At 57.5% G+C, this 12,152-nt stretch overlaps 1 protein-coding gene across 3 annotated transcripts in view; it reads right to left on the bottom strand.

Annotated features, from left to right (window-relative positions):
* Positions 1-7: 7 nt before the first annotated feature.
* Positions 8-12,152, bottom strand: part of LOC102951095 (high density lipoprotein binding protein) — a 73,777-nt gene continuing 61,632 nt past the window's right edge. For all 3 annotated transcript variants that reach the window (XM_042995923.1, XM_042995925.1, XM_042995924.1), the window contains exons 18-28: positions 10,775-10,996; positions 10,465-10,683; positions 9,527-9,665; positions 7,926-8,080; positions 6,986-7,090; positions 6,675-6,809; positions 5,575-5,718; positions 3,412-3,597; positions 2,822-2,938; positions 2,480-2,608; positions 8-2,364 (exon numbers count right to left, since the gene is read on the bottom strand). In XM_042995923.1, coding sequence (XP_042851857.1) covers positions 2,278-2,364; positions 2,480-2,608; positions 2,822-2,938; positions 3,412-3,597; positions 5,575-5,718; positions 6,675-6,809; positions 6,986-7,090; positions 7,926-8,080; positions 9,527-9,665; positions 10,465-10,683; positions 10,775-10,996 — 1,638 coding nt within the window. In that variant the 3' untranslated portion in view covers positions 8-2,277. The remainder of the gene's footprint in view (positions 2,365-2,479; positions 2,609-2,821; positions 2,939-3,411; positions 3,598-5,574; positions 5,719-6,674; positions 6,810-6,985; positions 7,091-7,925; positions 8,081-9,526; positions 9,666-10,464; positions 10,684-10,774; positions 10,997-12,152) is intronic.

Raw genomic sequence — 12,152 nt, forward strand, 5'->3', positions numbered from 1 at the left:
CACTACATCTGGTTTTGGGTTTTATTTTAGAATTTATAAAATTCCAGTGTCATCCATATTCATAAGCCTTTACACATGTTTGCATATAATCTCCAGATTCCAAAATTAAGGCCAAGGGACGGATCATAGCTATGGAAACACATAATATGGAAGACATTCAACAAAGAAAATGGACACGCACACCCCACCCTGCCCAGGGCTGCCCCAGCAGCAGGGGCGGCCACAGGAGACCAGGCCTGGGCAGGGCCACCAACAGTCTTTACCAACAACAACCAAAAACAGAGCACGCAAGATCCCAAACACAGTTCAGGGGAAGGGGGGATTCGTATCTACAACATTTAGCGATAAATGCAGATGTGCAAAAACTTGTGAAAATTTAAAATTTACGTTTGGGGAAGGGAGGGGGACGTCGAAGGATGCCGTAGAAAAGATGAAGGGAAAAGAGGGCTGGGCAGACGCCGAGGGAGCCAGAGGGGCAGGCAGAGGGAAACAAGACGGCCAACGGGAAAGGCTCCAAACCTCATGCAGGTGGAGACGCGGAGGGGCCCGCCCTTCCCAATCAGGCTCCCCGAGAGGGGAGGGGGTGCCTCCCCTTCCTCCGTCTCCTCACAGGCCTACTCTGGGGACACCCAGGCCGCCTGCTGAGGTGAGTGCTCTCTCCTACCCCCGTGGCTCGCTCCCACAGATGGGCACGCTGGAGGCTGCCGTGGCAGACGGAAAGCTGGCAGGGGCAGCCGAAGGTACACTTGGGTCGAGCAATTCTCAGTCTACTTAGAATTTCAGAGTCTGGAGATCACCGGGCTTGAGTTACTGAGTGGAGAGTGAAGGACGGGGGTGCAGGGGCGGCGCAGGGTGTGCGCCAGACACGAGCTGGCCCCCAGGAACTCCAGTATCCCAGGTGGGGTAACCCGACAGGGCCCCATCACCTCCGTGCGGGCAGAGGCAGAGATGGGGAGGCCAGGGGGCCGACACAAAGGGCCATCCTCGTTCCCTCACAATGCGACACACGGGCGCCTCTGTACCGCCCGGGGCCACCTCTCCTCTCCAGAGCTGACCTTCAATAGTCCGCTGGGGGGGCAGGGCACGTTGTGGTCAGGCCAAGGCCCGTGGTCCGACACCCACAGTCACCCAGCACACACCTGAGAAAGAGCGGACCCTCCCTCACCAGCACCGGGTCCTCCGGTCCAGGCCAAGTGACCACCTCTCTCTGCCCCAGGACCACGATGCCTGCCTCTCTGAGACAGCTCCCGGGGGCTCACACGCGGCATCCGAGCGTGCGTCAGAGCACAGCCTGGCTGAGCCCCAGCACCGGCTTCCCGCCCCCAGGGCTACAGCAGACACGCCACCACCAGAAACATCTACGCCGAGAGGCTGAGCGCCAGGGTGGCACCACCCTAAGCACGAGAGCAGCCACGCTGGCTCTGAGGTAGAAAGGAGGACGCTGGACACCTGGCCTGGGGCGAGGGGGGCCACAGAGGAGCGGCTAGTCTCTACTGCCACTCTGCGGGCCGCCCCTCTCCCTGTCCCCACGTCTCTCAGGCCACACCAGGCCACCACGACAGCCACGGCTGGCCCAGACGGAGACATGCGGCCCTGCCTTTGGGGTTTGCTCACCACGCTTGGGGGCGGAGACACTTGGGTGCTTTCGGACCCCAACATATGCGAGGCCAAGACAGCCCAAGCACCCAGTCACCCTGCTGCCACTCTGGTCCCCTCTGGCTCCACCACGGCTCTCCTTTGGGCCCAGGCACTCCCAGTGTGCAAACTGGGTCTCCCTCACCACCCTGTGGTCTGGGCCAAGTGGGCTTTTGGCAGCTGGAAGGTGGACTGCATTCTGTAAGGAGGGTCTGGATGGCAGGCAAAGGGAGGAAAGGAGGTGGGAAAGGAAGAGGGCAAACATTTTGGCTTTTATAAAGTCAAGGAAATTTATTTCCTGAGGTCATGACACAGGAAGTAGACTCCGCCACAGCTGTGGAGCTCTCCTAGCGGAGGCCAGAGCCTTACGGACATGCTGGATGAGCCAGGACGCTTACGGGGAAATGTCCAATTACCTCGGTTAGTGTTCACGACAGTGGAGAGCCGTCCCAGAGCGAAGGTGTCAGGGAGCAGATCCTGAGCGCACGCGGGGTGCTGGCGCGCCTGGCTTCACTGCGAGACCTCGGGGAGGGGGAAGCGTCAACAATTTATGGAGGCTCCAGCCGCCGGGTCAGATTGAGACAAACCATGTGTTGGTGGGGTTTGGGTCAGCAGGCTGGAGAGATTTCTGCTTTTCGATCATTATCGCTTGGGGCCCCATGGCAGGGTCTTGGGGGCCACCTGAGCCCCAAAACTGGGAAATTCTTCAGAGCTGCTCATGTCAGGAGCCTGTAGGGGGGAGAGGGCACAGCCTCAATAAGAGGTCCCGCGTGAGCCGCTTCCCAGCGAGAGGCGAGTGCCGGGGGCGCCCCCACCTCCAACGGCGGGCCTAACAGTGTCTGACCTTCTCGCTGCTGCTGGCGGTCCAGGGAGCGTCCCGCACCACAAAGCCCTTGGATGGCGCCTTGGACTCCTCGTGGGCTGGCGGCTTCATGTACACCTGCAACGCCTCGCTGTCGACCACGTCAGCCAGCTGTGGGCACAGGTGGGGGCGTCAGTCTGCAGCAGACACACACGACGACCACGCTTGCCTGGTCTCAAGTGTTCAGGGCTCGCTTAGGGGGACACCCTGCAACTGGCGTGCCTCTGGGAGCGGACGCACATACATGGCCTTGCTGCTGCCCCAGGCCGGTTAGTGGCAGGCAGGGTGCCCCAGGCACAGGCCTGCTGCCCACCCATGACTCACGTATTCCTCCTCTAGGTTGAGAATGTGGTCGATGGCCTCCTCCACGTTCTCTGGGAGCCCCGTCACAGTGACGCAGTTGGGATCTGGGGCCCCACTCTGCGGGAAACGAATGTCCACCTGGAAAAACAGCACATGCGGCCGCTGAGGCGTCCGAGGACACTCCATCTGGAGTCTCTGGACCAAAGGGTCATGGTCATGTGTGGCTGAGAATGGTGGACCTCTCGGGAAGTTTTCCCAAATTAACCTTGTGCTCAGGAGCCAAGGTCCTGTATGTCAGAGCTAACACATCACAACAGTGCAGGACCCTGCCGCACCGAGGGAATGACGTCTCCTCCAGGCCAGTGTGGGACGCTGACCGACGGTGTCGCGTATACGCAGCTGGGACCTCCACATGACCTCACCAACTCAGGGACAGGCACCAGAGCCTCAGAAGTCTCCCGTTCCAGACCCCAAGGGCGGTCAGCAGCCGAGGCAGGAGACCTGTGGTCCCAGGCACTCACTCCAGTGACAGCGTGGGAGCACCCACCCCGCTGCACCCACCATGCTTCCAGGACTACACGGCACCCTTCGTGGTGGCGCTGGGGACCCACCTTGAATTCATCCATTATTTTGCGGATGGCTTTTCCACGGGCACCGATGATGCGGGCGTGAACACGGTGGTCCAGCGGGACGTCCTCAGAAACCATCTGTTCAAGCTCACCCACGATTTTCAATATAGCGTCCCGGGCGGCTTCTGTATTCTTTTCATACCCTGTGATGGTTATTTGGTCCTGGGGCTAAGAAAGGAGAGCGCAGTCAGAAGAGGGGATGCCCCTAGAGACCCCAGGCTGGGAGCATCAAGCCAGCAGACGCAGCTCCACGAGGCGGCAAGAGGCAGTGCTGGCAGAGTGAGGCAGACCTCAGCTTGAGGGGAAACACTGACCCACTCAGGAGAGAAAGAAGATGGGGAAGACCGCCAGAAGCTGATTTAAAACAGGTCAACGATGCCCATTAGCTCCTGCGCCCCCGCCTCCCCCCAGACGTGTACGGGAAAAGAAAGGACACGTGGCCACAAGAGATGGCTGCAGGCGAGGAGGGTGCTGCGTCAGAGACCACACAGGGCACAGGGAAGGTCACCTCGGGCCCTGCATCTGGAGGCGTCTCGCTGGAGACAGACCCGCCTGGAGAGAAGGGGCGGGACGCTGCGGCCGCACTGCACAGCCCCAGCATGCCCCTGCGCAGGACTTCCCTCACAGCACACGTGGACGGGTGACAGCACCACGCATGCACAGTGCGAGCAGAGCCAACACAGGACTCAAAGCGAAACGATGACAAAAAAGAAGAAAAAAATCACACACGTAAGCTATATTCTTTAAGACAAAGGAAAAGTTACACCCACGAAAGAACGGAACAACAGAAAAGGACCAGAGAACAAAAACACCTGGAAACAAAAGAGCGGACACTTCGAGATCTGCCCAGAAGAGAGGCCAGAATGAGCCAGGCGGAGGCAGAGCAGCAGCAGGCCCCACGGTGGCAGTGGAGGGGTGGGGGGCAGCGGGCTGTGCCTAGAACCTGCCTGGCGGAGTCCAGGACCCACCAGCAGCCGCGAGCGCTGTGCCAAATGCAGACACAGAACAGACTGCAAACGGGAGCATAATTCTCACAGGAAAATGCTGCGTATCAAAATCACATGGCCACCCAATCCTACTTGGCTCTGAAACACTAGCCCGAGTGGTTTGAACCCTAAACAAGGACTAAAAAAGTCACGTTTCCTTGGGAAAATTAAAGAAAATAGAAGGTAGTGAAGGTGCAGAGTTTAAAGGAGCTCAATTCTCAGGATTCAACATCAAAAATTAAAGTTAAAGGGACGCCTGGCTGGCTCAGTCAGAATAGCAGGCAACTCTTGACCTCAGGGTCATGAGTTCAAGCCCCACGTTGGGCATAGAACTCACTGAAACAGAACAAAAATCACAAATTAGCGTTAAGAAAGATCAGGAGCATAAACATGTTTGTTAGAAACGCAGCGGGAACAGAAGGATGCACCCAGGGAAGGCCAGGACCAGGCAGGAGGCGCAGAGGAGAGGTGGGGGCTCCAGAGGGGGCCCTGCAGGCCTGCCTGCCTTTCTGAACTCAGGTTAAGTGTGTGGCTTATAGACTCGGGCTGAGCAGAGGAGGAAGGTGCAGAAACAGGCAGTCTGCCACAGCACGGGAACACGGGGCTGAAAAGGCCAGAGTCTGCAGAGGCATGTTGGGATTTGCTGACCAGAAGGTTCTAGAGAACCATTTCTGGGTGCCTGGCTATGTACCATGGCCAGAGATGCAGGCAGAGACCAAGGCTCCCACAGTGCGCAGTGCTATGCTGGAAGGGGGCCCTGATGGGAGCGGAGAGGAAGACGGGCTGGGGTGTGATAGGCAGGGGGAGGGTACCCTCTGAAGGACCGCACCTGTGGGTACAGATGCGAAGAAGGACTCAGCCGGAGCCAAAGCATGCCTACCACGAACAACCAGGCGGGCACGGGAGAAATGTTGCGCACTCACGCGGCAGCCAAGCACAGGGAGACCTTGCCCAGCTGGCACAGACCGAGATGGGGCCCCGAAGCCCAAGGCAAACTCAGACCCTCAGAGACCTGCCCCTCTGCGCTCCACCCTCCCCGCCCACCTGGGCAGGCCCTACGCTTGCCCGCTCACGGCTCCCAGGTCAGGGTGAGGGTACGAGAGTCCACCTGCCCCAAAGCGTTCCAGCCACAGAGTCTGACCCAAGCCGGCATTCTTACCTGGTTCCCGTCATCCTTATCGGGAAACTGGATGTTCACGTCATGTTCCAAGCGGATCTGAGTAATCACTGCCCCTTTCCTCCCAATAATTTTGGGATGGTATTTGGGGTCCACAGTGACGCTCAGCTTAAAGCTCCTTAAAGCCTGCAGGTGAGACAAGGGTGGAGTTCAGGCTTGACCTTCACCATGTGCAGCCACATGTCAACCCCACTCTGTCCTCGACCCCAAAGATCTCCTCAGTGACAAAAGCAAGATACGCTTTCCCGTTAGCCTCTGTGCACTGCCAGCTGGAGGGCTGACCCGGAACGAGTGTGTACACCCCTCACAAGAGGATCGTTCGGGCGCTGACAAGACTGGCTTCGTGCGTGGTGGGCTCTGAGCTGGCTCTCCAGTGAATTTCATGGGGACGTGATGAGGAAGCCTAAACACGTCCTGGGGTCTTTAAAGCCTGGGGTATGAGAGCAGGCCAGAAGGAAGAGGGGACACGAGAGTGCTGAAGGACGGCCGGCCTGGGACATCTACGGCCAGAGGCTAGACCACAGGAACCAGGCTCCAGAGGTCTGCGGACCCTTCGCATCGAGACTCCAGAAGTCCTCCTCCTCACGGGAAGCCCGTTCCCTACAGAATCTCTAGCAGGGCTTCAGAGCCTGTAACACCCAGCCTTGCCGTGCGCTTAGGAAGCCCTTCGAATGCCAGCTCTCCAAAGCAGGGAGATGGGTCCCCAAACCTACTCAAAGCAGGGCAGCTCCGGAGAGAAGGTCCGCATGGGCATGCTGACACCCACCCTGGACCACACCACTCACATTCGGGGTTCTTTTCTAGCAATAGCTCCCAGGCCTCTCCAACCTTACCTTACCTATCGGGTTGGAGACACCACACGTGGCAGGGTTACTTTGAAAAAAAAAAAAGTGCTAATTAATGGGAAATCTAACTCTGCCCCTGTTACATTGAAGAGAAAAGTGCCACGCTCATAACGCTGTGTCTGATGGAAGGCTCCCCGGGTGGCCAGGTCCCCCTGCAGCCATGTGGCTGAACCGCCTGCAGTGTGGCCGGGGACCGTGGCTCTGGAGGACACCCCTGCGGGCCCGGCTGACACCCACTCGGTCCTCCTGCTCAGCCTGCAGCTCCTTCACTCGCTCCAGCAGCCCAGCCTTGGCCCGGTCCAGATTCGCAGCGAGGCCAGTGATGGCGATGACGTCAGACTGTAGTTCTGGTGCCGGCACGTGGATGTTCACCTGCAGGGGACACAGATCTGATAAAGGCGGGGGTCCCGCACAAGAACCGGGGACGGGGCACTGCTACGGGGCACGACCAGGATGAGGCGCACTGCCGAGGGGCTGAGCTGCCAGGGGCCCGTGGGAGGGCTCGCTCCCAACACTGGCTCCTGGGGAAAGACTGCAAATCCCAGTACCTCAAACTCATCCATCATCTTCCGGATCCCGCTCCCCTTCTGCCCGATGATGTACCGGTGAAGGTCAAAGGGCACCTCCACTTCGATGGTGACGGGAACCAGTGCCTGCAGAGAAGACAGGGTCGGGCCTGAGAGCAGCTGGCAGGGAGCCAGTGACCCTGTGAGAATTACAGGGCGCTTCCTGGAACCTTCTATGATGTTCTGCCTCAACTGAGAACTTCACCCAGACTTTTAACTCAACAGAAAACACAGGAAGAGAATCCAGAATCCAGTTTTAAGGTTAACGCCACCAGAGCAAACTTTCTGGCCCTCACCCCAAGCCTATGCCCTTAACCGTGGCAAACCTCTTACAGAAACAAAACAAATCGAGGAAAAACAGAGCAACTGGAGAGAGACCGGTGGGGCTCAGGGACAGAAGCTGGCCTCACTGACATCAGGAACAGACTGTAGCCAAGCCTGTGTGGGTTGCTGGGTTAACAGCGGGGACACAGGCTCCCCTGCTCTCTCTCTACGCTAGCCCCTGACCACCTCTCCACAACCCCTTCACTTCCACATTCCACTGTTTTTAAGCACCACCTGACACATGACCTGTTTCTGCTTCTTGTCTGTCCACTCCACGTAAGCACTAATCTGCACACCGTGGAACACAGCATTTAGAGCAGCGCCCAACAGGGAGGTGGCTCTCAGGTAGGTGCCCCACACACAAAAGACTCCTCCTCACAAACCTGAGATGGCAGTGGTTATCACTAGGCCACAGAGGCTACAGATCACGTTGACCCTGCTGTCACTGAAACCTGCCGGTTCCACATACTTGCCCAGCCCCCAGTGCTGGGCTCTGTGCCCGGGTCCGGTCTAGCACAGCCCGCGGTGCAAGCCAAGGTGCTTGGGGCAGCCCCACCGGGACGAGGTCCAGTCACACACTGCATGAGGGCACACCCACCTCGAGGGCTTCCTTGGCGGCCTCGCACTTTTCCTTCCGGCCAGAGATGATGATGATGTCACATCTCCTTGGGGAGCCAGGGTCGGTGTCTTTGGTGTCCCTCCCGTCTCCAGCATCGTCACCGTTCTCCTGGACTTGCGGCTCCACGCTGTGAACTGGGGAGAAGGGCAGGGCAGCTCAGAGTCCTGGCGGGAGAGGCAGGGCAGACTGGCGCCAGCCTGGCTTGCAGCCCGGCCTGGGTGGCAACAAAGGCTCCACAGTGAGGCCGGGAGTGGAGCGCTCTTCCTTGGGGGCTGGAACGTGATGCCCGGTGAGCCCAAAGGGTACGGAGCCTAGAAACTGAGCCACGATGCTGGGACACGGCAGCGAGAGGCACGAGGGAAGCCTCCAGAGGCCTCGTATGTTAGGAGGCAGGCAAGCCTCAAGAGTGAAGGGACACGAACACAGGAGTGGGCTGGCGGGGGACAAGTGTGGACCCAACACAAAAGCAAGGTTCACGGAGCGGGATGGAACCCAGGAGTCTGTACGACATGAACAAGAGCAAGCGAGTGAGCATCAGGCAGGGCAGTGCCGCACAGACCAGGGTAAGAGGTGGACGCTGCAGAACTGCCGGCACCAGAAAGATGTGACCATGACCACGAATTCGGCACCAGTACACGGAGCGCCAGCTCCGCGGATTCTGGGGGATGGGCCACAGTTGTCTCTAATGACGTTAAGAAAACATCCTTATTCTCAGGAAGTAGCCACTACAGATAAGGGACGAGTCTGAAAATTACACTCCAGCGTCTCAGAAACAACTGTGTGTGTGCATAGAAGAAGAGGTGCAGAACAAAAGAGACCGAATTTCAATAATGAACATATAAAATATGTCTTTATCAGGTACGATGTTCCTTCAAATATACTCCAAACAGCCCATGTTCTAAGGAAACAAGAGCTTCAATGGCCACGAGAAGCTCCAGAGAGGACAGAGACGGGCGGGGAGGACCCAGGAGGCTGCAGGGTCGGTCATCGACCAGACGAGACCAGAGACGGCACAGTGGGCTGCAACCTAGCTGGGAGCCTGGTGTGACCAAGTGAGGTCTGAGACACAGGCAGGACGCTGCTCTCACTGACCCCACAAGCCAGTCACCTCCTGGCTGCCTAACCACCCTGCCCTGCTCCCGGGACACAGGCAGGACCAAGTGACAAGCAGGACACGGAGCTGGGGGAGGGGTGTCACAGAAGGGCAGCCAGTGGCCGCCTTTACTGGAGTCGCCTGCCTCACAAGGGACAAGACCCGCCAGGTAGGGGTGCTTGGGGGAGAGGCAGCTGCAGTGGACAGAGTGGGAGCAGCCCCGTCACACACATCACTTGGGAATCTGTAAGTAGCCTCAGAACCAAACCCCTGCATCAGAGGCCGCAGCTGCTTTGCCGTCCTTGGCCTTGTCACCCTGCCCGAAGGCCACCTGGTCACCCTGGGACCCGGGTGTTCCAGCAGCACGCCAGCATTGACACACGAGGCAGCACACGTGATGGCCACCTGACGCCCACCCTCCGTAGGTGAGGTCCATTCACACACCCCCGGCTCCCCACTTAGCACAGAGCTCACCGCTGAGACCCACCTGGGTTCTCCTCTCTGTCTGGGAATTTAATCTGAACGTTATAGTCCCGAGTAATCTGCTGGATTCTAGAACCTTTGGGGCCCATGACAGATCGATGGAACTTCTGGGGTATGGCACATTCTATGGTCACCTGGGCTTCCTGGGGGGGGGGGGGGGTGGGCAGGGGGACACAGCAAGAAAGAAAAAAATAAAGGCAAAGGTTAACTGCTTAGGCTCGACGCATATTTTCACCAGCTTCCGCTCAATCCTCTACAGAGACCCCCAAAAGCACAGATGCACGCCCCCCCCCACCCCTTTTCCAAGTGCTCAAAGTACAACAGGGTGGACAGAGGGAGGGTGGGGGCAGGACTGACAGGGAGGCCTCTTTCTGAGACATCTCCCAGTGACTAAGTACTGATGGCCTGTCTGTACAAAACGGCACCAGCACTCACTGCTGCCCAGAGCATGTGAGACCATCTCCTGTCTCCATGCACAGAGCCCCCGCCCCGAGCACAAAGCACGCGGCACTGTTAGCCACTGTCCCTGCAGGGTGACTGCACTAGCCAGGTGACATTCAGATGCTGTGGCTGTGACTCTGTGAGGAGGCATCGGGCTTAATGGTCAGGACAGTACTTCCAAGGCCCCAGCAGGGGAGGGCTGGGAGGAGCCCTGGAGGGGGGGTGAGGCTCTCTAAGAGCTGGTTTAGAAAACCCCACAAGTTTCCATGTGGATTCGCTGACACGCCCTCCCCCGCCATCTCTTTTCTTCCCGTTGGGAAGGAGAGGCAGAGAGAAGGAAGTCGGTTCCTCATACAGATTTCATTTCATAACGTGTTTTTAAAAGCTGCTGCTCAAGGGCAGTGTCCTGCCAAGAGTAAAGCCAGAGAGGCTGAGAGTCCAAGACTGAGAACCAAAGAGCCCCAGCCTGACTGGAGCCCTGCCACCCTCCCAGGCACCTACCAGGTCCTCGATGATCTCCTGAATGCGCTTCTTGGCGGCCTCCACACAGTCCTTGGCGCCCTTGAGGGTGACCTTATCACTCTGCGTGCCAGAACGTGGGAAGCTAACCATCACCCCACCATACTCTTCAGCAATCTCCCGCAAGACCTGGCCTCGTCGGATGACAAAGTGGCGGTGGTGCTTGGGGTCCACCAGCATGCAGTCCTCCACCACGTTATCCTGCAGCATTGGAGGAAAGGAAAGGGAGAGGACTCGTGTCAACCACACCGACAGGATGGACAACCAAGGGGGAGCTCCCACCGGGCCTTACCAGGTTCTGAATAAGGGCCTCCAGCTCCTTCTGTGCCTCCCTGACAGCATCCTCCTTCCCAATGATGGTGATCAGGTCCTGATCCTTGTCCTCAGCCGTTGGGAATATGATACGGGCTCCAGTGTTGTCACGCACCTTGCGTATTTTGCCACCCCCTTTGCCAATGAGGAACTTGTGGTATTCCGGCTTGGCGCGGATGTCAACAGTGAAACTCTTGGTTTGCTGTGGAAACCAACCGCAGATACATTGGTCTGATGCTACTCGCCTGGTCCCCTGGGCAAGTGAGAAAGAGGGCCTAGAGAACAACAGTGTGGGGCTAATTGAGCCTCACGGAAACTAATGGATGGACCCCCAGACGGGAAGTACTTACATGCCATCTACCATGACCACAGACACTCAGATAGCCGAGAGCATGTGGATTGAGAGCCCCAGTCCTGCTGCTTCCCCAAACTGACCGCACCCCCGCCAGTGCTCTCCATCTACAGAGGGGACTTGGTGAGTGTGGCCTCGGGGTGCTAGGCAAGTAGGAGGCAACTGCACAGCAAGTAAGCCCACAGCACTCTCGGTCCTCCCAAGTCGAGCAGAATGCTCCCTGTCTAGGTTTTTACCTGCTCTCGCCACAGGGGAGCCCTTCCCAACAGGAAGGCCCCATCTCAATCTCAGAGAGACCGAAGCCAACCAAGGCCCTAGTCTGACACCACGAAGCCAGGGCTCAGCAAAAGCCCCGACACGACGACCTTGTTGAGGATTCATCTGGAGCACACACTCTGCCTGGCTGACTCAGACCCATACAATGCTTCCCCCTTCTTCCTTGTATCCTGAAACCTGGCTCACAGGCATGAAGAAACACAAGAGGGGGGAAAAAAAAGAGGGTCTACCAGCATGCTAAACAGAGTAATAAACAAGTGAATTCTGTTATCTTTTAAATGCTGGTTTCACAAAACACCCCTGAGAAAATCTTCTATTCTTCAGACAACGACATTGGCAAATAGCACCATTATTAAAAAACCTATGAGCAGGGGTGCCTGGGTGGCTCCGTCAGTTAAGCATCCAACTCACTGTTCGTGAGTTCAAGCCCCACGTCGTGCTCTGTGCAGACGGCTCAGCTCCTGGAACCTGCTTCAGATTCTGGGTCTCCCCCTCTCTGCCTCTCCTACCTCCACCTGCACTCTGTCTCTCTGTCTCTCTCTCAAAAATAAACCAACGTTCAAAAAAAAAAAAAAAAAAAAAAAAAAAAGCTAATGAGCAAGGTGACCCCAGCTTAGCAACATGATAAAAGATGACATACTTAAACCAGTGGGGTCACCCAAAAACACAAGGTCAGTTAAACATTAAAACAAACAAAAAACCACCACTAGGGGCACCTGGGTGGCTCAGT

Source organism: Panthera tigris, chromosome C1, assembly GCF_018350195.1.
Source record: "Panthera tigris isolate Pti1 chromosome C1, P.tigris_Pti1_mat1.1, whole genome shotgun sequence".
NCBI classification, from domain to species: domain Eukaryota; kingdom Metazoa; phylum Chordata; class Mammalia; order Carnivora; family Felidae; genus Panthera; species Panthera tigris.